Raw genomic sequence first — 27,101 nt, forward strand, 5'->3', positions numbered from 1 at the left:
GGCTGTCGAGCCAGTGGGAGTACGCAGGGTGATCGACCGGCGACGCATGGGCGAGAGTGGCCTCGTGTGCGCCGCCGGCGTGACCACCGTAACCGGCGGATGAACCCCGGTGTATTTTGTCGTTCGTCGTACGTGCGAACCTCGTACGATGAGATAACGATGAAATATTATTTTAATGATTATTTGATTCCTAAATTAAAAGATATCATTAAAATATTATTATTTAATTGAAATAAAATATTTTGGGAAGATTTCCCTAGATTTTAGGAATATTTAGATTATTGACCATATCTAGGGATATCTTCTAATCCTAGATGATGTGGACAAGAATAATTTAATAGTTTCCTAATTATAATTATATTATATATCTAGAATCCTTATAAGGATAGATATGTAGGATTTCATTAAATAATAAAATATATTATTCTCTTCCCAATCTTAATAAGGAATTAATTTAAGTTTATTTGTTCATGTCCGTCAAAGATATAAATAATTAATTATTTTAGATAAATCTTATAGAAGACATGAATATAGATTAAACTTTAGTAATTAATATATTATCCTTTAATAAGATGTATAAAAGATTATAAAAGATTTAATTATCCAGTCAATTAAATACCAACATAATTTGATTAAGCCTTTAATCTGCACTAAGGCTAAGGATAATTAATGAAAAACCATAACTTAAATATCTAAGCGACAATTACGAACTAAGTTTGTATATGGTCACCATCGATTGGTCCACAACTTATGAAGCTAATTTCTGAATCTTATCGCCACCCATGCTGTGGGCACAATAATCCTAAGAAATAGCGAGTTCATATAGGTGGACTTCTCAATTGTAAATAGTATGGACTAGAAAGTAGTTTCCAATATTATCGCCACCCATGCTGTGGGGACAATAATCCTAAGAAATTACAAGTTTCAGAAGTCTAAACAGAATTTACGAGATAGCTTGGTCTTGTTATCAACGCATGAGCATTGTTATGGGAGTGTGTTGTAGAAACGAGATACTGTAATGCTAAATCTGATGGTCGTGCTTAGGCAACATTAGGCGGCCATGCCGTGCTGCGGTCTCTGGACTATTCGTTGGTGTTGTGACCAGTAAAAATGTTAAAATTTTAAAGCGTATTGACCTCTGCTTGAGGGTACAAAATTTTAATTTTACAGTTGTGAGAATTTGAAAAGTTTTATGGTTTAATCTACTCAATTTCTTCACATAAGTTTATGACAAATAGTAAATATTCTGTTTTGCAGTGCAACCTAAATCGTCAACATGTCACTCAATCCTCTTTCTGCAATTCTTAAAGAAAACAAACTCGAGGGCCAAAATTACATAGAATGGAAACAAAATTTGGACATCGTTCTCACGGCTGATGAGTACAAGTTTGTGCTCACTACTCTCCGGCCCCCAGTGCCAGCGGCTAACGCCGCGCATGCAGCGCGAGATGCCCATAGACGGTGGCACAAGGCGAATGAGATGGCTAAGTGTTATATGTTGGCCTCCATGTCAACAGTGCTTAGACATCAGCATGCCGCCATGGCTACTGCCACCGAGATTATGGAAAATCTCACAAATCTTTTTGGTACTCAGAATCGAACAGCTAAGTCTCAAGCTTTTCGGAGTATCATGTGCAAGTCTATGAAGGAAGGCTCGTCTGTGAGGAACCATGTCCTCGAGATGATGAGCCACCTCAATCAAATTGAGGTTTTTGGAGGCATCATTGATGCCGAGTCCCAAGTTACTATTATCCTTCAGAGTTTGCCTCCTAGCTTCCAGCAGTTCAAGCTCAACTTTGAGATGAACAAAAGGAATTACACCTTGGCAGAGTTGTTGACTGAACTTCAGTCGGCAGAGGATCTCATGAACCAAGCTAAGGCTGCGATGGTTAGTTCGTCACATCGTTCCTCTGGCCCTAGGCCTGGTGCAGGAAAGAAGAAAGTGACGAACCAGGTCACACCTAAGGAAGCTAAGGGAAAGAAAAAGAGGAGGTCGGGAAAGAAGCAAACCGGAAAGTGTTTCAAGTGCGGAGAGAAGGGGCATTGGAAGCCAGATTGCCCTAAAAGGAGCAAGGCTACAGGTATGCACCAAGCTTTAGTTGTTGAGTCATGTTTGGCTTCGACTTCATCTCATACTTGGGTTATTGACACTGGAGCTACTGATCATATTTGTTTTGATCCTGACTTAATGCAGGTGACAAGACGGCTATATGATGGAGAGATCGAAGTCCAGCTGGGCGACGCTACTAAAGTGGCGGCCGTAGCAGTGGGAGACGTTTATTTGCGTTTTAGTAGTGATAGATTTTTGGTTATGAAGAATGTTTTGTTGATACTTTCTTTTAGAAGAAATTTAATTTTAGTTTCTAAATTGGTTTTTGATGGATATTCGATTTCTTTTAATGACAGTTGTGTTATTAAGAAAGATGGTTCTTATATCTGTCGTGGTATCATGGAAAACAATCTGTATACAATCATATCTACACAATTTAATAATCGCAAATTAGAACTCAATAATGCATCGAAAATTTCAAATAAAAGAAAAGAACCTTCAAGTTCAATGAACGAAACGTACTTATGGCACCTTAGACTTGGTCATGCCAACCATAAGAGGATTCAAACTCTCATGGATCAAGACCTTCTTAAAGGCCTAGATACAGAATCATTTTCCACGTGTGAATCCTGTTTGGAAGGCAAGATGACTAAGAGACCTTTTAGGGTGAAAGGTAATAGGGCCAAGGAAGCACTAAAACTCATTCATACTGATGTGTGTGGACCAATGTCAACCGAGGCAAGAGGCGGCTTTCGCTATTTCATCACTTTTATTGATGATTACTCGAAAGTCGGATATGTTTATTTGATGCGCTTTAAGTCTGAAGCTTTAGACAAGTTCAAGGAGTTTAAGGCTTATGCGGAGACGCATCATGGAAAACGTATCAAGAGCCTGCGATCTGATCGCAGAGGCGAGTACCCCAATGCCGAGTTTTTGGACTACTTGTTAGTAGAGGGAATTGAATCCCAAACGACTGCGCCGGGCACACCCCAGCAGAATGGCGTAGCTGAAAGAAGGAATAGGACCTTGTTGAACATGGTCTGATCGATGATGAGTTATGCACGACTGCCTATTTCGTTTTGGGGACATGCCTTGCTTTCCGCGAGTCATATTTTAGACAATTTACCATCAAAGTCTGTTCCTGCTACTCCGTATGAGTTGTGGACAAGGCGTAAGCCCAATCTAGAACATCTCAAGATATGGGGGTGTCCAGCTCATGTTTTGGAAAAGGATCCAACTAAGCTGGGCTCAAGGACAGAGGTATGTTTGTTTATAGGGTACCCCAAAGGTTCGAAAGCTTATGAATTCTATAGTCTCCGAGAAAAGAAAGTCATTGTGAGTACTCACGCGACATTCTTAGAGGAAGATTTTGTTATGAATCATAAACCCAGCAGTGAGGTAGCTCTTGAAGAGCTCACTTCAGTCACAAGTTCCATTTACCAAGAACAAGTACCTATAGTACAACCAATTCCCGAACCTTCAACTTCTACACCTAATATTGTAGTGTCGCGCCGCAGTGGGAGGGTCTCTCATGAGCCCGAAAGGTACATTGGTTTGGGAGAATCTATGGATCACTCCTCGGACAGCAATGTACTAGATCCCTGGAATTTTGCAAAGGCGCAGGCGGATGTCGATCATTGCGAATGGGTGAAAGCAATGGATCGGAACTACAATCTATGATAGACAAAAACGTCTACAATTTGTCCGTCCTACCCGAAGGCTGTACTGCCATTGGGAGTAAGTGCATATACAAACGTAAACGTGGACCCGATGGACGAGTTAAAGTCTTTAAGGCAAGACTAGTGGCTAAGGGGTATACCCAAAAGGAGGGTGTCGACTACGATGAGACCTTCTCCCCGGTAGCCATGCTCAAATCGATCCGGATACTGTTGTCTATAGCAGCTTATATGGATTGGGATGTATGGCAGATGGACTTAAGACTGCGTTCTTGAACGGTAGTCTTGAGGAGACCATCTACATGGAACAACCCGAGGGTTATGCCGTGAAGGGCAAAGAGCACATGGTTTGTAATCTTAAGAAGGCCATTTATGGCCTCAAGCAAGCATCTAGATCATGGAATCAATGCTTCGATCAAACTGTTCATAAGTTTGGATTCGAAAAATGCCCTAACGAGAGCTGTGTGTACAAGAAGGTAGAAAAAGGGAATGTGGTGTTCTTAGTTTTATATGTAGATGACATTCTTCTAATTGGAAACAATAAAAAGATGTTGTCATCAGTTCGAACTTGGTTGTCAAACCAGTTCGAGATGAAGGATATGGGAGATGCGGGACACATCTTAGGTATCAAGGTCCTTAGGGATCGTGAGAAAAGGATGTTGTGCTTATCCCAAGAACCCTACATCGATACTGTACTTAGTCGTTTTAGCATGCAAGATGCCAAGAAAGGTTTCTTACCTTTTAGACATGGCGTCCATTTATCTCAAGAGATGTGTCCTAAGACTGCATCTGAGATAGCAGAGATGAAAAGGATACCATACGCTTCGGCAGTTGGTAGTCTCATGTATGCTATGCCTTGTACCTGATATTTGATTTGCTGTTGGCATGGTAGCAAGATATCAGTCAAATCCGGGCCAAGGACATTGGACTGCAGTAAAGAACATACTCAAGTACCTTAAACGGACTAAGGACTATGTTCTAGTTTACAAAGCAGGCGAGCTATGTCCTTTGGGATATACTGATTCAGACTTTCAAGCTGATCAGGACTCGAGGAAATCTACTACTGGTTATGTGTTTACCTTAGGAGGTGGAGCCGTAATTTGGAAGAGTGTAAAGCAGAAATGCATTGCATGTTTTAGGTTTCAATTAATTTAAAGCATGTTATTATTTGAGTTATGAGCATGATACATGTGATAATTACGCGAATAGAATTTGTCTAAATAATCCGCTAAATAGATCTGAATTGTTTGTAATTGATTTATGCGTGCGCTTCCGCTACCAGCCCCTACATTAACAAGTTTCTCTCTCTAAATCTAAATTTCGGTTCTCAAGTATATCTAGAATGGCTAGTAGAGGTACGAGTGGTAGGGGCGGGAGCGATAGTGATAGTGATAGTGATAATGACGAGTTGCAGGTCGCTATGATAGGGGCGATAGATCGCCTGCTAGGTCAAGCGATCCAGCGGCAGCAGCAGGCGGCGGTACCTCGGCCGATCAGTCGTCAAAATATAGTACCTCGGGACGACATCACTGCACATCATCGGTTATTTCAGGACTACTTCGCTCCGCAGCCACGTTTTAATGATGCCATAATCCGACGATGTTTTAAGATGCATCGTTCGCTGTTTATGCGTATCGTGAGTGCTTTGGAGCATCGATACGAGTATTTCAGGTTCAGGGAGGATGCGGTTGGCAAACCCGGTCACACGCCCATACAGGAGTGCACTACTGCAATCAGGCAGCTGGCCTACGGAGGCGCGGTCGACATGTTCGACAAGTACCTCCATATTGGCGAGTCAACAGCCATCGAGTGTCCGGATTTTTTTTGCCAGGGCGTTAGAGAGATATTCAGTGATTGGTATCTTCGGAAGCCCAGCCCCGTAGACTGCCAGCAGCTGATAGATATGCACGGGTCAGTGCACGTGTTTCCCGGGATGTTGGGCAGCATAGATTGTATGCCCCGCCACCTGGAAAGGGATGTACACTAGCAGCTTCAAAGGCAAGCATCCCACGATGGTTCTTGAAGCTGTAGCTGACTACCGGCTGTGGATATGACATGCTTATTTTGGAGTAGCCGGGTCGAACAACGACATCAACGTCCTCCAGTCATCACCATGTTCAACGATCATTGCAATGGCGTTGGTCCCGCCATCAGTTTCGTCACCAACGGTAACCAGCACAATATGAGATACTATTTGGCGGATGGGATATACCCAAACTGGCCCGGCTTTGTGAAGACGATCAGATGCCCATTAGAAGATATGAAGACTTACTTTGCGGCTCGTCAGGAGGCGCGTGGAGCGGGCATTTGGTGTGCTCCAGAGTCGATGGGCGGTAGTGAAGGGTCCTTCACGGAATGGTATATGGACAACATCGGCGATGTCATTTATGCATGTATTATTATGCATAACATGATTGTCATAAGTGAAGATCCTGAACTGACTCAATGGACCAATGAAGATGCTACCGTGGCCGGTCCAAGCCATGGCGTGGCTACCGTGAATGTACGTATGGGGGTACCTCATGAAGAGGCCGATCGGATGCGCGCATTTGCCTACATGCGGCAAACCCAAGCCCATATACAACTTCAGAACGATATCATAAAAGAGCTTTGGACACGGAGGGGTGGACGTTGATATTTTAATTTTCTTTTGTTTGAATTGTAATTTTTTTTAATGATTATGCAAATTTTTTTTTAATGATTATGTAATTTTTTTAATGTCGCTATGAAGATGTTGCATTTTCACCGTCCGTATTCGTGTCGAAATTTTAATTCCGTAACGTAAATTGAATATTTGTGAATTTATGATTTTTTAATTGCGGGAAGTCTGCGCGGGAAGGACGATGGGAAGGGCGGATTGTGCAGTGGGAAGTCCTTATGACGTGGCAGGAGGTGTACTTGGGAAGGGCGTGCGGGAAGTCCTCCCACTAGAGATGCTCTTACAATCTAATCAGTATCAATCTATTTCTAGAGTATAATTGTGATTGAATCCTGATTGATCTCCATTATATCCCCTTTTTCTATCACACATCACACACACTGCACATGCATTCACACACATACACACACTGCACACACAAACACACACAACACACACACAACACAAACACAACACGCACTCACACATACACACAACACAAACACAACACACACTACACACACATACACAGCACACACTCTGCACACACATTCACTCACACACACGCAAACTCACACAACACACACTGCACACACACATAGCACAAACACATCACACACTCATACATACACACACAGCACAAAGAAGGTACACAGACACTACACGCATCCCCAAACACAGTACACACACACTACACACATCCTCATACACACTACACACGTTCACACACACAGCACAAATACAACACACACTCACACATACACACACACAACACACACTCACACATACACACACACACATACATCCTCAAACACAGTACACACACTACACACATCCGCACACACACACAACACACACATATTCACACACACTGCACACACACACTCACACACAGTACACAACACACACACACAACACACGCACATTCAAATTTTTAAATTCAATTCCATATCAATTATTTCATTTTGCCAAACAAAGGAATTGGAATTGAATTCTAATTCAATTACTTCCAATTCAATTCGATAGAATTCCAATTCCAATTCAATTCCAATTCTGTGTACCAAACGGACCCTTCATGTATAATTGATAAAATAAGAGATATAGATAAAAGGTAGTGTAAGTAGTGATAGTAGAGAGTGGGCTCCACATCATTATTATTGTATTGTAACGTTATAAGTTGTAAATAAAATGGTGCTTAGGGGTAATGTGTTGTTTAAATATTCCAAAATTAGAGAGTTCATACTTTTCAAGGACAGTGTACTGATAAGGATATAGTTCATACATTTCAGAGACAGATGAAGTAATTAAATTTGTATTTAATTAAGAAGATTAATTATATTTCAATCATGCAATTTCATTATTTTAATACAAAGTATATTCTAATTAAGCTGTAACACCTCCTAACCAACCATCTGCCGGCCGAATAGGTGATGTCACAAAAGAGGCGCCATCAAGTTTGAAAATTTAAAATTTCATCTTTCTGAATCACTCAGAAATAAATAATCAAAACATTAATATTTACAATCACAGCCAAGTTATTTAGTTATATAGTTTAGTCCTAACATGTCACAACTAATAATTCAAAAGATCTATATTGCATACAGAGATCAGTGGCCCACCAAGGATGCAGCGCTGAGACGGACAAGAAGAAACATTGACCGATACTCTCCAATGCCGACTAACCTTTAGCACACTCAACACTTTAGCCAAAATTCTCTACAAGCAAAAATCATGTAACTTAATAAAAATTCTTTAAACTCTTATTCATTTATTTAAAATAAATAATTACCACATCTGTCATATTATTATCATTTAATTAATCTCTAACATAAATTGGCAGCATTTCCCCCTATAGCCAACTTATGCCCAGAATTCAATAGTAGACAAATAAACTTATGCCCAGAATTCACATAGCATCAAGTAATCCACATGATATCCACACATTACACCAATATCACGCACATATAGCACGCTTACAGATCATCAACATATTCACGTATCCAAACACATACAGCCCCCTTTAAGTGCTTAGTGGCAGACCAAGGTACACGGACCAGAATCAGAATCAGAATCGGAATAAGATGTACACACGGATTTTGTCCTCGAAAGGACTCCGCACAGACCACCCATTTAGGGCGCAGATCAGAGACAGATATCAGATCTCAAGAGAATCAGAGACAGATCAGATGACAGACAATCTTCGCCTTCGCTTCGGTTACCCGGAAGACGAGAGATCACGGATAATTTGCTGCTGTCCTATGGCATGCCAATTGTACCCACAGAATACACAAGCACGGGGCATAAACACAGTCATACATACTCATTCTCATTTCTATACTTATTCCCAATAATTTCAACATAACACATCGGCAACTTTGTCACACCATATCATATCAAATGAACAGATTAAATCTCAACTCTCATTATACCCTCGTATATCCAAAATTCCCATCATAAATGACATATACAAATCAGAGATCGTATCATTGATTAGCGCACAACACTACGTATGGAATCACTTATACTCAATTCAGGAAGTAAGACATATTAGAGAATATGCCACCTTATGACCCAAAGCAATCAACCAAGTAGGGATATGACATAAACTCATATTCTTCCCTTTCCATATTTCATTTCTACAATTCATCTCATTCTCATAGTTTATCTCATACGTCTCTTATTCCATAACTAATCATAATTCATCGAGTTCACAAATCACATATATTCATATATAATCTCATAAGGACATTTAATTATCACATAAAAACACATAAGAGAATAAGGCCTTAAGTGATGAGCATGCTACCTGACAGACTTATGAGCATAAGTCATTTTACCACCATTATGTTTCCGCCACTTCGCACCCTTTTTCTCTTCTGGTTATTATCCTATCTTTGCGATGTCAATAATCTTCCGCCACGTGTACTTGATAAAGATAAAGCTGTCGGTTGCATGATTACTTCCACAGTCCGCGAACAAACTTGAAAATTAGAGAAGAATGTAGCTAGCTATAGAGGTTGAAGAAATGGAAGTTGTGATTTATTTTGGGGAAGAAATATCGAGAGGGAGGAGGGAGAGAGAGAAAATTGCATTTGGTATATAAAAAGTCTTAATACTTAACACATGGTAAAAAATATATGACATGTGGCACTCTTCCATCAATTAAGACTTACTCAAATTCTCTAGACTAATTAGATTAAGTTTGCAAGTTGGAGCTTATTTTCTCCACATCACACACCACTTTGATTGAGAAGAGGAAGGTTAAATTAATTCATATGCAATTCTTTAATTATAAGCCTCTAATTAAACATATACCCACCATTTATCTAATTTCTTCTATTCTTCAATTTTTCCTTTATATTAATTCCAATACTAGAATTTCTCATACATAAATGATAACTAAATCCATTATGAGATCTACACAATATAACTTATATACTAATTCAAAATCTCAATTCTCATCACATAATAATCTTATAATAATTATGGATTATAATTATTTACTATTTCTGCCCGATTTTCCCATTGAAATAATGAATTTCGTCTAGGGTCATTTTTAGTATGTTACATAAGCAATTGCATATATGTGAAATAAGAAAGAAAAATGAAAATTTTAAGGAAACATAATTAAGACTCAATGTGTTGTGGATTAGATATTGTATGGCGTAAAAACTTCAAGCTTCGTACACAATAGGGGTGTTCGCACTGCAACACAAAAAACCGGATAATGACACTTTTTAATGCAATTAATGACTCTAATTTGTGTATATAATTATCACTTTTGAAATGAAGTATCTTTCATTTAGATAAGAATACAATCATTTTGCAGCAATGCTTTTCTAGATTTTCCATTTCTATTCGTGGTGTTTGAATTGATGGTATGTTATCTATAGTCCTTAATATCACATGTTTGGTTTGTTATTTAAAGTCACACTATATATAATAGTAGGAAATTCCAAAACTATCCTCTAACTTTTCCTATATTTCCAAGGCTGAGGGCTATATTAGTAAATTCCAAGTAATTTAAGATTCAAATAGTGTTGCACTTATTATTATCACTAAATTTTTCATGATAATAAAACAGTCATTTTAAGCCTTAATTAAACGGGCCGTACAGAAAATTTAACCAACAAATCAAACACTAGATTGGATCATTAAATGCATTCCAAATGTCACTATCTACCAATTCAAACACGCTCTCAATAGAGTTTCCTTATTGTTAGTGTTCCAACTATAATTAGGGGACACAAATAGAAGCGTCCTAAAAAGCAAAAGGGTAGGATAATTTGCCCTCAATTTAGGGACACATTCTTTTGCATTCCAAATTATGGTTATTTTTAACAATTTCCAAACGCTAGTAGTTGCCTCCAAATTTTTGTGTCCCTAGACGATAAGTTTTAGTTGTGTCGGTTTGCAAGATTATATCTCATGATTAAATTTGTATTATGTTTGGTTCATGAAATTAAATCTCATGACTTAATCCCAGATGAATATTTATGTGATAAATAGTCGTAGCCAACTCCCTCTTACTAAATAATCACACAACTTAATTTTAGATTCCTACTATTTTATCTAGGAAACCGAACACCATAAGTAAGAATTATTTAATGGAACCTAAAACTATCGATTTTGTATTAAATAGTATATGATGCGTTTATTATTAGGCTCCCAGAATCTTGAATTTTTCTATCAAATGACACTAAAACAATATCGCTCTGTGCTATTACTTTTATTTAACTTTCCGAATCATTTGACTTTTATTTCTTGATCGCCAATTTGAGAGCTTTCACTCCCTCCCCTAGCTTGTGTTTGCATTGTTATTTCCGATCATTGGTTGTTTAATTTGCCAGTCCAGATTTTGCTGAATTTGGATAAAACCAGCTCATTGCTGCTACTAGCTGATTCTGTCATACGCTTTGGTGCTAATTAAATTGTGTGTCATACCTTGTGTATCTTATCAAACCATGCAAGAAAAGGTCTTACTTTTAGTGGCGCAGCTTCTTTCATTTGTTCCACACCTATAGGGTTGCAATCATCCCTTACTTGTACTACTAATAAAGCTCCAATTCTTTTCATTATTTAATAATAGTCATAATTACAGTAGATAAATGTAATCAAGTTGCACTATTATCTTAAAATAAATATATATGGAGTAATAAACAGACCAAATTTATAAAACACGCCATTTTCATGTCTTACTCATTAATTATGAAACAAGAGCCTTGTTACTACCTAGGATTTTTACATCAGTAAAACTTTACTTCATTTAAGAATTAATGTCCCCGTGTTTTTAATGGTATGTAAAATAATGAGTTAGTGTTATAATCATTACTTTAAGGTTGTGTAATGAGCTCATGCTCATTAATTATTAATTTTATAAGGTTGTAATGTGCTCGTGTTTTTCATGATAAGTAATGTCCTCACATGCATATCCAAGTAGATAACATATAATTTTCCACAATAAAACACAAGGCAATAAGCCAATAACTTATCAACATATCCAAACCTTTTCAAACAAATTAAAAGTGAAAAATGGAAACAATCTCTAAACTTGAAATCCTAGCATTATGCTTACTTTCCCTAATCATCTTCAAACTCATCTCCATCAAGAAAAGGTCCACTGCGCCGCCACTTCCGCCGGGTCCGATGGCCTTCCCTTTCGTCGGCAGCCTCCTGCAAATGCTGACAAACAAGCCTGTATCCCAATGGATACTTAATCTCATGCAACATCTCAACACAGAGATCACTTGCATCAAACTCGGCGGGGTCCACGTCATTTCCGTCACTTCTCCGGAACTCTCTAGAGAGTTCTTAAAGAAGCACGACGCCATTTTAGTAATTGAAATATAATATGAATAATAGAATGGTGGTCCCTTGAATAGTGTAAGAGCATGCTCTTGCGGAAGAACATGGATGTAGGTGTTGTGCTCTTGCGGAAGAGCAGAGAATTAAAAATGAATAAATGTGGGTCCGGCCCACATGCATGCTCTTTGCTCTAAGATAATTTGTCCTCAATTTAGGGACACTTTCTTTTGCGTCCTAAATTATACTACTAGTTATTTTTAAATTTCCAAATGCTAGTAATTTTCTCTCAATTTTTGCGTCCCTAAAAGATAAGTTTTTGTTGTGTCGGTTTCCAAGATTATATCCATGATTAAATTTTTATTATGTTTGGTTCATGAAATTAAATCTCACGACTTAATCAGAGATGAATAGTTATGTGATAATTAATCATAGCCAACTCCCTCCTACTAAATAATCACAACTTAGTTTTAGATTCTATAATGCTACTATTTTATGTAGGAAATTGAACACTATAAATAAGAACTATTTAATTGAACCTAAAACTATTGACTTTGTATTAGGAGTGTGATCAATTGTCAATTCAACCCTTAATTGCTAACTACAACTAATTTAAAACCATAAGATTAGTAGAGATCTAGTGGTCTACAAATTGCCACGTGTAATTTCGTTTTATTATTATTTAAATTTAAAAAGATATGAAATCTACCAAAATTAGGGTTTTTTATCAAAATGTCAACATAGTGTATTAAACATGTAACGACCCGCCCATCTAGGGTATAATAAATGCGGCGATCGTTAACTAGGCGGACTTAAATGCATCAAAGATCATAGGCTAGGGTTCCATTTAAAAAGGGATTTAACCAAAGCATTTAATGAACAATTAAGTAGAAGAAGAATAATGCCTTAGCAAAGAAATCCAACAAAAGGCTATCGCAATAAATGCTTATCAACGTTTCCAAAATAATTCCAACTGTTCCATATCCAAAATTCCCACGAAATAAAAGTATTCAACCCAACCAAAAGATCACAAGTTTTCATAATATAGCGGAAGCGACCAAGAAAGAAGTGAGGCTATGTATGGAGACACAACGACACTTTAAGTACCAACAGATCATCTTATTATTTCCTACTCAACACCGCCGCCCGCTTGCCACCGCTCAACCTACACATAGGGAAAACACATGCAGGGCTGAGTACTTATAATCATACTCAGTGGGCTCATTGCCGAAAACAGTTTTATCACAATTATAGTTATCATGCCATTTTCAAGTGTCCATCAGGGTTTTAACTTTAGAAAGACCCGAGGCACCAAAATATATTCTTTATCAAATATCACGGTCGCGCAACCATTTTTCTCATCGATGTTTACCATATCCTCATTCTACATGACAAGGAATGCGGCCGCAATCCAGGTCACTAGACCGGCCAACCCGTACGCTGACTCTCGGTCTAACATTGGTGTACACTAACCCAAGTAGAGTTTGCGGCTCTACAAGGATCCGAATTCGATTAAATCAATAGTGGCATAGCCACGAGGGATAGGTACGACAAAACAAATCAAGGCATGATAACGCATATTTCATTCTCATCAATATCAGTTTAGGACAATGTCCTTATTTTAAAAGAAAGCCCACCTCGTCGGCTTATCTCGAAAGTATTCTCTTCTCCTCGTTTACCACGTTGAGAGCGCGAAGTATCACCTTTAAATTAGGCGTATCACAAATCAGTTTCAATCATTGATTTCAAAACATGCATGTCTCCCATATTTCCCTTTTTCCCATCGATAAATCTTTTATATCATCATCCAAAATCAAGGTATGATTAGCATATCATTTTTATTCAAATAACAACTCCAATTTCACCATTAAATCGTGTCACGCATGAGTGTTCCACACACACAACACACGCACACGAACCCCACATATGTGCACGCCGACCGAGGCGTGCACACACACTCATACATGTATCCCAAAATTCATCCATTTAATTCCCCTTCACTCAATCTAAATGCATGTGGACTCAAGAATACCGATTGATCGGTAGAAGAAGAGGAGATCAAAATTAAAGTACCTTTTTCAAAAGAACGATCGGTAGAAACAAGTTATAGCCTTGTTTCTTCAATAAAATCTTGAACTTCAACTTGGATTCTTCTCAATTGATGAAGAATTCTTGAAGAAAAGTAGAAGAAATCTTGGAGAGAGTGGGGAGAAGTGGGGAACGGTTTTCAAGAGTGGGGGCGATTTTTGTAGCTAGGGTTTTGATTTTCTCTCCTCTTATTTATAGAGGTTAAGATATACTCCAATAATTAAATAAATCAAGATTTGGAGAAGATTTGGGAGGAATAATGGCGTTGAAACCGTTGAGAATTAGGAGGATTTTGAAATTTGTAGGCTATTTAATTAGCCTATGATTAAATTTGGATATTTTACGGAGTAGAATAAAATATCACGGAGCAAGAAAAATAATATTAATCTCCCCCAATTAAATGGAAAGTGGCGTGAAATTCAATTCCTCAAAAGGGACTTATTATTAATCCTAATTAAATTAGGATATGGTAAGATCTCCTTAGATTTGGCAAGATATGCTAGAATATTCTAGCATATTTATATTTATTCATGGAAGAGAATAAATAAGAGATCAAATAGTATAATAAATAATTTCTCTCTCCCTTCTAGATGAGATTATCGAAAATCTCATGGATATCAAAGGTGGTGTTTTCGAAAATTCCATGATGGAATTAAAGTATAATTGGATTTTGGATTTAATTCGGATAATTATCCCAAACAATAATTAAATCCAAGAAAAATAGGATTCCTTCTCCAATTAAAAAAATAGGAGAGACCGAAAATTCTACATGCTTAAATAATGCTCCTATTTAATTCTCACTCATCCCTTAGGAAAATAATTCACCACAATTATATTTCTCCGCATCAAATATTCACCAATCAAACATTTCTTCACTTTCACTTCATTTTCTCAACGCATTGACCTTTCAACGGCCATGTCATATTTTCCCCATCTTTGACTATTCAATAGCCACGTCAACATTTCAACAAGTTGACTATTCAACTCAATCTAAATTCTCATACGCAATTAGGTCACAAAGACACCATGCAATTAATTACTCATCAAATAATCCACATATCATAGCATTTAAGGCATTTAATGCAAAAATTTTATAACCCGAAAATTAGGGTTTGAAAAAGTGGGGCGTTACAAAACATATCAATACAATTCATTGAATATGCCAACACAATTTAACATTGAAATTTTATATGTATTATATTGACATATTATGATAGCAATATTGACATTGAACTGCTACCCAAAAATACAAAAATTCAAGATTTTTTAAAAAAAAATTTACATCGGAATACATGCATGTGAGTTATAGTTCTTATAAAATTATATTTATTTTGATATAAGTTGTGTAAAAAATAATTTAAATTGAGATAGTTATAATCATTTAAAATTTTGGATGTTTTTTGAAAGTTGGTTATAACTAACTTTTGGTCAATTGACATAAATGCACTTAATTGACATTTTATGTCCATTGTATTAATTTTCATAGATGGATGATCTATTGCGTTGATATCATGATCCAATGTCAATCAATTAGTTGTAGTTAGCAATTTAGGGGTGAGTTAGCTATATAAGACACCCCTTTGTATTAAATAGTATATGATGCGTTTATTTTTAGGCTCCCAGGATATTGAATTTTTCTATCAAATGACACTAAAACAATATCGCCCCAATCATTGAATAAAATACTCATTTCTCTTTCATCCACATATACAACCCCCAACTTATTAAAACTTTTACTTCTATCAATGACCCCAACTCAACCCCAATACATATTTTCTTTTTCATATACTTTCAATCAATATAGATTTTATATTTATATAAATATATTAAGAAACTCATATAAAAATTATATAAATTATTTTATAATTCAAATTTATAATAAAAATTATTACACATCCATATATAAGTGAAGTACGACATAATAAAAATATACAAATAAAAGAATACGGTACAATAATAGAAAATAAACAAATCAAACTACAAACTAAAGTGGAAAATAAGAAAGATTACTAAAAAAAATAAACATTACACATTCAACTGTTTATGCCAAATTTTTCCCAAATGTGCTCATCTGATCATCTCGAAAGGCAATATGAGCTTCTCTATTGCGGAGTTAATCTCGATTTATTATATAAGAAAAAAAACTCCCGATCCGTTGAGTAGAGTAGCAAAAAGCTTTAGCATTTCCTTCTTGTGCTCTTGTAGGTGTATCTTCAAAAATCTCAGTAGGATCATAATAATTTTGATATGTATCACGTTCATCGTTTACTAACATATTATGCATGATTATACAAGCAATCATAATTTTTCTCGTCAACATCTTGTCCCAGACAAGGCATGGCCTTCGCAAAAATGCCAAACGCGCTTGTAGGACTCCAAATGCTCTCTCAACATCTTTTTTGATAGACTCTTGAAATTGAGCAAACAACTTATGCTTTTGAGTTTGAGGAGAAGTGATTGACTTCACAAATGCAGTCCATGCAGGGTATATGCCATCAGTAAGATAATATGCCCTATTTTACTTATGACCATTTACTACATAATTAACATATGGTGCTCGACCTTCTAAGACATCATAAAAAACGGGAGACCTGGAGTATATTAATATCATTGCACGAACCTGGAGTTCCAAAGAATGCATGCCATATCCATAAGTAATATGATGCAACAGCTTCCAAAATGATCGTTGGTTTGCCAATTCTCCATGTATATTGTCCAGCCCATGCGTTAGGACAATTCTTCCATTCTCAATGCTTGCAGTCTATACTTCCAATCATGTCTGGAAAACCACGTTGATCTGCAACATATAGAAGTCTAGCGAGATCTTGTTCAATAGGTCTTCTAAGATATGTGGCACCAAAACATGAAATAACACCTTCAACGAAATGTATTAGAGAATCTCTCGTCAACGTTGAACTCATCCGCAAATATTCATCAACGACATCGGATGATGTCCCATACGCCAACACCCGCATAGCTCTGGTACATTTTTGTAACGATGACAAACTTTGTCTCCCTGTAGCATCGCTTCTCTCTTGAAAATACTCATCATTGGCAGTAACAGCTTCTACAATCCGAAGGAATACAGATTTGTGCATGCGAAATCGGCGTTGGAAGACCTTTGGCCCATATGTCGGGTTGGGACTAAAGTAGTCATTGATCAAACGCTCAACGCCAATCTCGTGTTGCCTTTCACAATAGCTTTTTCTAACTGTAGAAGCTTGAGCCCCTACAATTAGATTGTGATTGGTGGATAACATGTTCTCAACAATTATATAGATTTGATGATTTTGTTGAGAAACTCGTTCCTCCCATTGATTGAGTGCTATGATATTTGAATCATCAGAACTTGAATCCGATGAAAGTGATGAGTTTTCACTAGAAGACATTTTTTGGAGGTGGAATGAGTACTTGGTTTTATCTTAAAAAAAAATCCACGAGCTATGTATAAACTAAATATATTTGCATGTGATACTAAACCCCAAGACATGTGAGACACAATTGCAGTAAAGCATGTGACATATCTAATTTTTGCAGGATAATGCATGCGATGACAAAACATTCGATTGCATGTGGCATTTCAAAACTTTTGTAATGCAAGTAGCACCAAACTTATATCTACAAATGCATATGATAAAGAACTGATGCTTGTGACCTCTCAATACATTTTGCTGGAATATGCATATGACACCAAAACTCATATCTGCAAATGCATGTGATAAAGTAATGATGTTTGTGACATCTCAAATACTTTTTGCAGGAAAATGCATGTGTCACGAAAATCATATCTAAAAAAATGCATGTGATAAAGAAATCATCTTTGTGACATCTCAATTGCTTTTGAGAAGATGCATGTGACCATATCACATAAACTTAATATTACACAAATTTATATTACATAAAGTACAAACAAAGATAACACCAACACACACCAAACTAACATTACATAATTAAAAGCACACCAAAGTAATATTACTTAAACTAATGTCACACCAAACGAATATTACATAACGTATTGTCACACCAAACTCATATCAAACTAAAATCATTCATTTTTTAAACACAATCTCCATTAGTTGATGTTTCATCTCTTCATCTTTCGGGGACAAGTGCTCTTTGTCCAACAACTTAATCAACATTTTTTGGTACATCTTCATAAAGGGCTTTTCCAGATTTTCACGCTCTATCTGCAGTCGAGCCTTCACTAGTTCGTTCTCATTATCTTTAGCTAGCCTTAGTGCATGAAGTTCTGCAGCAACTTGAGCATTAGTAGAATCAGATTATGTTACCTTACTTTTTCCTTTTCTTTTTGCCTTGTCTCTCTGCCTATAGGCCGAGAACTAGTTGAATGTCCGAGTTTCCGGATTTGAAGGGATAGTATACTCGCCAGATTCATAGGTCTTTGTTCTCTTTGAATTGCTACCATCATGTTCATAAACAATATTTTCATTGTCAGGAAATACCAGTGTTGTATCATGAATACTCCACTTTGGATGTTTGCTCATAACTTCATTAAACACTATCAAATCTTGAAATTTGTTGCCACCTCCTACTTGGTAGATGCTATGAGCTTCATTCTCAACATCTTGGTCGCTCATTCCGCTCCTCCTTCGCGCGTTTGCTTCTCTGCAAGCAGCCACCCATTTGCTTGCATTTTGGTTAAGGCGTTTCCATCGACTCTTCATAAAATCCACATTTCTTTTTTTAATTTCAGCTGGATTTTCTGCTTGACTTTCGTGATACAATTTTTTTCACACATACCCATAGTGTATCTCCCTTCTGATGTGTACCACGCACACTATCTACGCTGGCATAGACCCAAGAAAACATAAGTGCTAAATCTTATTTCACAACCCAACTTACATTGTTTGAGCTCCTCTTCTTTTTGTTCGCTTGTTGGGCATCTTCGAACAAGTTTTGGGTGACATTGTTTGATGTGGGAATTTCAGTAGATATAGGAATTTGGCTTAGATTTGGAGATAATTCAAAGTTTTGTGAATACTCTGGATTTGAAAATGATTGGGGATTCTGATAAGGTGGTCCAAAATTTGGAAAATTTAGCGGACTTTGATATTCTGATGATTGTTGATAATTTTGGGAATTAAAATAGTTTGGGAAACAAGGGCGATAATTTGGATAATTAGATCCATAAATACAAGAATAAAAGGGCGATAATTTGGATGATTTGGTTGCTTTTGTGAAGAGTTCTACATATTAAGTGGGATATATATAGTAGCAAATAATAAAAAATAATAAATTAAAATGAAAAAATAAAAAATGAAGTAGTTCACGTCATTTTATGGAAGAGTGGTTCGCATGATTTTTTTGGAAGAATAATTCACATGATATTTGAAAATATATATAGAGATAAATGTAATAATCATTGAATAAAATAAATTAATAATTAATAAAACAATCAAAATTTAATGTAGTGCAAAATTTTCGAGATTGAAAATGTGATGTAGAATTATATTGTTATTGTGCAAATTTATTACAACATACATGTACTCCAATAATCAAGTGATAAAATAAATCAATAATAAAAAGTGAAAAAATAAAAATAACAAATATTTCAATATTTATTCAGCCAATAATATTAAGACATGTGGCATGTGTCCCTCACTTTTTCTAGTGGCGACAGGGTGCTCCCGAGAGATGAGGAGCGGTTGCTTTTAATTATTTTAGAATTACTTTTATTTATATTTATTTTGTCTTTTATGTGTGACATTGTGTGGAATGTCACCGGTGGAGGTGGTCTTAGGGCTCATGTAGGCTCTGAATTGAGTATAAACTACTTGTAGTGTAATATCGAAGAAGACTGTGCTTCAAATCCATAATTAATTTTGAATTGAAATGGGAAATTCGGATCACAGATGAATCCATTCATCAGGTCAACTACTCTTAGGACAATATGTGAGCTTTCTCTCCCTCCCCTAGCATGTGTTTGCAATGTTATTTCGGATCATTTGTTGTTTAATTTTCCTGTCCAGATTTTTTCTGAATTTGGATAAAACCAGCTCATTGCTATAGTAGCTAGATTGTGAGTCATACCTTGTGTATCTTATCAAACCATGCAAGAAAAGGTCTTACTTTTAGTGGCGCAGCTTCTTTCATTTGTTCCACACCTATAGGGTTGCAATCATCCCTTACTTGTACTACTAATAAAGCTCCAATTCTTTTCATTATTTAATAATAGTCATAATTACAGTAGATAAATGTAATCAAGTTGCACTATTATCTTAAAATAAATATATATGGAGTAATAAACAGACCAAATTTATAAAACACGCCATTTTCATGTCTTACTCATTAATTATGAAACAAGAGCCTTGTTACTACCTAGGATTTTTACATCAGTAAAACTTTACTTCATTTAAGAATTAATGTCCCCGTGTTTTTAATGGTATGTAAAATAATGAGTTAGTGTTATAATCATTACTTTAAGGTTGTGTAATGAGCTCATGCTCATTAATTATTAATTTTATAAGGTTGTAATGTGCTCGTGTTTTTCATGATAAGTAATGTCCTCACATGCATATCCAAGTAGATAACATATAATTTTCCACAATAAAACACAAGGCAATAAGCCAATAACTTATCAACATATCCAAACCTTTTCAAACAAATTAAAAGTGAAAAATGGAAACAATCTCTAAACTTGAAATCCTAGCATTATGCTTACTTTCCCTAATCATCTTCAAACTCATCTCCATCAAGAAAAGGTCCACGGCGCCACCTCTTCCGCCGGGTCCGACGGCCTTCCCTTTCGTTGGCAGCCTCCCGCAAATGTTGACAAACAAGCCTGTGTCCCAATGGATACTCAATCTCATGCAACAGCTCAGCACAGAGATCGCTTGCATCAAACTCGGCGGGGTCCACGTCATTTCCGTCACTTCTCCTGAACTCTCTAGAGAGTTCTTGAAGAAGCACGACGCCATCTTCGCATCCCGACCTGACAACCTCGTGGCCCGCCTTGCCACTGACGGGTACCGGGGGCTGATCCTCTCGCCCTCCGGCGATCAGTGGAAGAAAATGAGGAGAGTTATGGCGTCTGAGGTGCTCACCACGAGTGTGTTCAAGCGGCTCCACACGAAGAGATGCGAAGAGGCCGACCACCTCGTGAGATTTGTCTACAACCAGTGGACGAATCCGGACATAAATGGGGTGGTGAACTTGAGAGAAACAACCCAGCATTACTGCGGCAACATGAGCAGGAGAATGGTGTTTGGTGAGAGGTTTTTTGGGCCGGGAATGGATGATGGGGGCCCGGGAATTGAAGAAAGAGAACACGTGGATGGATTGTTCGCGATTCTTTCTTGTCTCTATGCGTTCGGGGTAGCTGATTTTGTACCGTGGTTGGAGTTTTTGGATTTGGATGGACACAAAAGGATTGTGAAGAATGCCCTTAAGAATGTAAGAAAATACCAAGATCCAGCAATCGATAAGAGAGTGAAGATGTGGAATCTAGGGCATAACAGTGAAGAACATGATATTCTTGATATTCTTATTAACCTCAAGAACCAAGAAAATGAACCCCTTTTGTCCATTCGAGAGATCAAAGCACTCATTTTCGTAAGTATTTGAGTCTCTAGCTACTTAGTTAATTTGTTGCGGAGTCTGTGACTGGACTCCAAAATTCATAGAGAGTATATATAATTTGATTTATGTTGGTTTTGCAGGAAATAATGATTGCAACGGTTGATAATCCATCAAATGCAGCTGAGTGGGCTTTGGCAGAGATGATCAATCAACCAGACCTACTTGCTAAGGCATGTGAAGAATTGGACAGTGTTGTAGGTAAGAATAGGCTAGTCCAAGAATCGGACATACCTAAACTAAATTATGTCAAGGCTTGTTTGAAAGAGTCATTCAGGCTACATCCGTTAGCACCGTTTAATGTCCCTCACATTTCAACCAAAGATACTGTTGTGGGTGGATACACGATCCCAGAGAAGAGCTATGTGATCCTAAGTCGTCCTGGCCTAGGGCGGAACCCTAGGATCTGGGATGAGCCTCTCAAGTTCAAGCCCGAGCGGCACATTCTTGAAGAACAAACACAAGTCGTGCTTGCTGATCATGACTTGCGCATTTTGTCATTCAGTACCGGAAGGCGCGGATGCCCCGGCATCGTGCTTGGCTCTACCATGAGCACTATACTTCTTGCTAGACTCATTCAGGGTTTCAGCTGGAGGCCATCTCTCGGTGTGAACAACATTGACTTGGCCGAGTCTAGAGACGACGGTGCGTTAGCTAAGCCCTTGATTGCTCACGCTACTCCTCGATTGGACCCACAAATATATTTTCATCCTATGCAAAACTAATATTGTATTTTTTGTTAAATTGTTGTATTATATTGTATTGTATCATTTTAATCATGAAAGACTGACGTAGTTAATAAGATGCTTTCTTTTCAGTCTATACAGTCAGAAGAATGATGTAAGTTGAGGATGTATGTAATGCGATCGAAATTAGTTTATTGGTTATCAAGAAGCAACTTATAATTAATTTCACTCCCTTCAAAACTGAAGTTGGATATATAGTTGCTAATGAAGCCACTTGTGAAGTAGTTTTCCATTACTCCCGGCCTTACAAATTTTGACTTCCTGAGTGGAGTATTAATAACGGTAAGTTATTTGTTAGTAACATTTAATTTCGATAAAATTGACTTTGAAAGTAAGTGAAGTTACGAGTTTTTAATAACAACTTGAAATTTTCAATAATTTATACTCCATATACATAGTTAATGTTACAGATATAAAGCAGATCTAGATGCTTTCATCCCTAGTACTTACAACTCCACCTTAAGTTTGTTTCCTAGCGATAACCTTTTTTTTTTAAAAAAAAGATAACACACTCTTTAGCTCAATGAATATTCTATATACAAGTGATATGCAACTATTCTTCTAGGAATATCTATCCTATAAATCGTCCGGCTTTAGTTATTTCATTCTAATCACACTACAAAAAAAAAACAGGGTTTGTCGAGCACCAAGTGCTCGGTATTCGCTTCGTCGGAATTTTTATACGAGCACTTTAGAGTGCTCGGCCATCCGAGCACCCGATTGTGCTCGAAAAATGCCGAGCACATACCCAAGTGCTCGTAATATTCCGAGCACTTACATGATTTTCAGATTTTGGAACATGGCGAGCACATACCCAGATGATTTAATAGGTGATGCGATTGCGTTCGATACCACGACCAATATTTTTTTAATGAAACTAATCGTTCTCATGAAAACTTGAATCAAATAATTGGTTTATAATCCGTATCAACCGTTCGGACCGGCCACGAGCGGGCGGTTTTGTTGCGCTATTGCACGCAGTTTCAACATGGCGATTTTTTTAAAAATAATTTTAATACATTTTTCTATCTTTAAGTATCTCCATTCTCTTCTATACTTGTAGTTTTTGAAATAGTATTGCCATTTTATTCTATATTACACATTTCTGAGCATACTTAAATGTGCTTGCTATTGTGCCGAGCACAAGTAGAAGTGGTCGGTATTTTCCGAGCACGGTTAAAAGTGCTCGCTGGGTTGCCGAGCACAAGTAAAAGTTAATCGTTGGTTTGCCGAGCACAATTAAATATGCTCGGTAGTTTTCCGAGCAAAGGTAAAAGTGCTTGATATTTTTCCGAGCAAAGGTATAAGTGCTCGGTAGTTTCCGAGCACAAGTAAGGTGCTTGGCAAGTGTTGGTCGGGAAACAGTGTTTTTTTGTAGTGTCAAATCAAGAAATTTAATTTATTAAATAATTTATAATTTATTCAGATATTACTTTATTAAGGATCCTGATTAAATTCCAATATTTGAATTTCTTTATCTCTTCTTGAATCGAGAGATTCAATCACTTTGAAACTTATTAAATTGAGAGGTTTTATTTCTCAAAATGAATTATTTCATCGAGAGATTAATTACTTACTCTCTCCGTCCTTGAAAAGTATGAATATTTGATTCAGCAACGGGTTTTAATATATAATTGATAAAATAAAAGATATAAATAAAGGGCAGTGTAAGTAGTGTCAGAAGAGAGTGGCTTCCACATTAGTAATAGTGTATTGTAATGTTATAAATTGTAAATAAAATGGTATGTAGGAGTAATGTGTTGTTTAACTATAGTACAAAATATGAAAGTTCATAATTTTAATGGATAATTAAATTCAGATTTAATTAAGAAGATTAATTATATTTCAATGATGCAATTTCATTTATTTTGATACAAACTATATTCTAACTAAGCAATTGCATATATGCGAAATAAGAAAGAACTAAATAAATAAGAAATGAAAATTTTAAGGGAACATTATTAGATTATCCACATCCATGCTATTGCCAAAGAACATGGATGTTGGCCCGGACCCACCTTCATTCATTTTTAACTCCCTGCTCGAGCACAACACTCTCATCCATATTCTTCCGCAAGAGCATGCTCAAGAGTCCCACCATTCTATTATTCAATTTAAATACTTCAATTACTAAAAACATTTTAAAATGCATTAAAAATACCCGAAATACGATTATAAATTACTAAAAAAATAAAAATTACATAATTAAAATCCTAAAAATTAATAATTACATAATTAAATTCATAAAATTAGAAAAAACCACTACTCGTGGCCGAATTTTGCCCAAATGTGTTGGATTAGGTCTTCTTATAGCTCAATGTGGGTTTTGGTATCGCGAATTGTGTCTTCTTTCGATCCTCTCGCGCACCGTCGTATGCACACCTCGGCGTGGGGGAGACCTTGCGGTTGAGCTTCCGGCTTCATCCTCATCGGAAAAGTTAGCCGCCCTCAGTCCTTCGTTAACTATAATCATGTTTTCAAAGATAATACACGTGTACATGATGTCGGCAATATTCTTTGTGTACCACATCCAAATCAGGGTCTTCACAATGTTGAATCGGGCTTAAAGGACCCCGAAAGCTCTTTCGATGTCTTTCCGAGCAGCCTCTTGACGCTGCGCATAAAGAATCTGTTTAAGGTCTTGCGGCATGTTGAGCGTCTTTGCAAAAGTCGGCCACCTTGGGTAGATACCATCGGCGAGATAGTGTACCCCATGTGGTATGGATTTCCGTTGATGGTGAAGTCGATCACCGGTGCTACACCATTCAAAACAACATTGAAGAGGGGTGAAAAATAGAGCATGTTCAAGTCGTTGTTGGATCCGGCCACACCGAAATATGCATGTCAAATCCATAGGCGATAGTCGGCGACCGCTTCAAGGATAAGCGTTGGGCCATCGCCTTTGTGGCCGCTTAAGTGTTGCCCCCTCCAAGCATTCGGACAATTCTTCCACCTCCAATGCATGCAGTCAATGCTGCCAAGCATACTGGGAAATCCGTGAACTGTTTCGTGAAGATGAAGCAACCGTTGACAATTTTTGGTGGTGGGTGCCCGAAAGAATCCTCACTAAGGAACGTCGGCGCAAAAATTTTTGTGGCATAAGATTCCATTTGACCTACCCACATGCAAATACTCGTCGAACATATCAGCCGTTTTCCCGGTAGCAAGTTGTCGGAGGGCACAAGTACACTTCTGCAACGCCGAGAGACTTTGTCGACCGGTTGTGTCCGTACGTAATTGGAAGTATTCAACACGGCGGACAATGCGTTGACAATATGCATAAACAAGCATTTTTGACATGCGGAAATGGCTCCGGGAGTAATCTGTCGGAAACCGCGGCTCATCGGAAAAATAGTTGTCAACTAGCTTTTCGTGGGCTCCCTACCGGTCACGAGGGATGTAGCGGCGATTTGATCTCGTTGGTCGAGGAGGAGAGGCGGGGGCAGCGGCGGTGACATAGGCTTCAAAGATGACACGATATTGTTGATAGTATTCTTGTTATTCGTGCTCCACTCCGGGAGTTGGTACTCTAACTCCTCTTTTTCTTCGTCGCTACTCGTGCCTAGGTCGGACAGTGCCGTTGACAGGCCAAAACGAGTGGTAACGAGTATTGTTCCTCGGGGAAGTATCCTTGGTCTCCACTGGCCAGGAGCCGAGCCACTTCTCATAAACTGAAAACAAAAAGAAAAGAAAAATTATAAACAGTATGTACACCAAAAAGATCACACACAATAACAGGTATGAACGCCATCCATCCCCGACAACGGCGCCATTGTGACGGTCAGGTTTGTTCCCCCTTTTTGGTTTTCGTATGTGAATTGGAGTGTATCCAACTGATCAGGAAGAGATTCCCGACCTAGCTGAGTCGTTGGTACGATAACCGGGACCTGGCTTCAAACAAATTTCCTCAACCCACTTCTACTGATTAGTATAGTGGAGGTAAGGGTCGAATCCCACGAGGATGGACACGTTTTGATAACTGCGGTGACTTTCCTGGGTGTTTTGGTTAGCTACCACGCTTGGGTTGAGATTTTACCTAGACAGGAAATAAAAGGTGGTACTCTACTGACTAGTAGGCGGGAAAATAACAGACATGTGGGAGTGTTCGTGAAAATAGGGGACAAGGTGTATCAGAGACATATGGAAAGTGGACAGTTACTAAAAGAGGAAATTTAGACTACAAGGTATATCTGTTGGCTGGGGCTCTCTGACAGGTCTGGATAGTACATCTGAAAAGTAGGGAACAAAAGCAAAAGTAACTTAAAAGTAAAAGTGGTCCAATAAAGTTGATTTTTACGTTTTCTTCTTCACCAAGTATTAACAGAATTCAGATAAACACAAACACCATAACTGAACTTCAGATTCACAAATTCAAACTCAAGATCCATCGATTAAAATGCTTAAACTTAAATTAAACAGTAAACTGCAACTTTTACTTCTACTGACTGACATGCAAGGTGGTAATCACGGCGCAGAAAAGAAACTCATGCACGAAAACTTGACTA

General features: G+C 37.5%; 2 protein-coding genes and 1 pseudogene across 2 annotated transcripts; 2 read left to right on the forward strand and 1 right to left on the reverse strand.

Annotated features, from left to right (window-relative positions):
* The first annotated feature begins 5,068 nt into the window (after positions 1 to 5,068).
* On the forward strand, positions 5,069 to 5,713 carry LOC148934042 (uncharacterized). The gene has a single exon (XM_089062154.1). The coding sequence runs from the start codon at positions 5,069 to 5,071 to the stop codon at positions 5,711 to 5,713; it is 645 nt and encodes a 214-aa protein (XP_088918280.1).
* A 10,574-nt stretch (positions 5,714 to 16,287) lies between these two features.
* On the reverse strand, positions 16,288 to 17,643 carry LOC125220467 (uncharacterized; annotated as a pseudogene).
* Positions 17,644 to 20,893: 3,250 nt separating this feature from the next.
* On the forward strand, positions 20,894 to 22,575 carry LOC125217631 (tyrosine N-monooxygenase-like). Its single transcript, XM_048119153.2, has 2 exons — positions 20,894 to 21,826; positions 21,934 to 22,575. The coding sequence occupies exons 1-2, from the start codon at positions 20,894 to 20,896 to the stop codon at positions 22,573 to 22,575; spliced, it is 1,575 nt and encodes a 524-aa protein (XP_047975110.2).
* Positions 22,576 to 27,101: the final 4,526 nt, after the last annotated feature.

The sequence above is a fragment of the Salvia hispanica genome, chromosome 1, assembly GCF_029641045.1.
Source record: "Salvia hispanica isolate PSC_SH4W2 chromosome 1, Shi_PSC_v1, whole genome shotgun sequence".
Taxonomy (NCBI): domain Eukaryota; kingdom Viridiplantae; phylum Streptophyta; class Magnoliopsida; order Lamiales; family Lamiaceae; genus Salvia; species Salvia hispanica.

Bases quoted from the DNA above. Each gene is read 5' to 3' on its own strand.
- LOC125217631 (XM_048119153.2), top strand. From the start codon at position 20,894: ATGGAAACAATCTCTAAACTTGAAATCCTAGCATTATGCTTACTTTCC. The intron at 21,827-21,933 runs GTAAGTATTTGA...TTGGTTTTGCAG, and splicing joins AGATCAAAGCACTCATTTTC to GAAATAATGATTGCAACGGT.
- LOC148934042 (XM_089062154.1), top strand. From the start codon at position 5,069: ATGGCTAGTAGAGGTACGAGTGGTAGGGGCGGGAGCGATAGTGATAGT.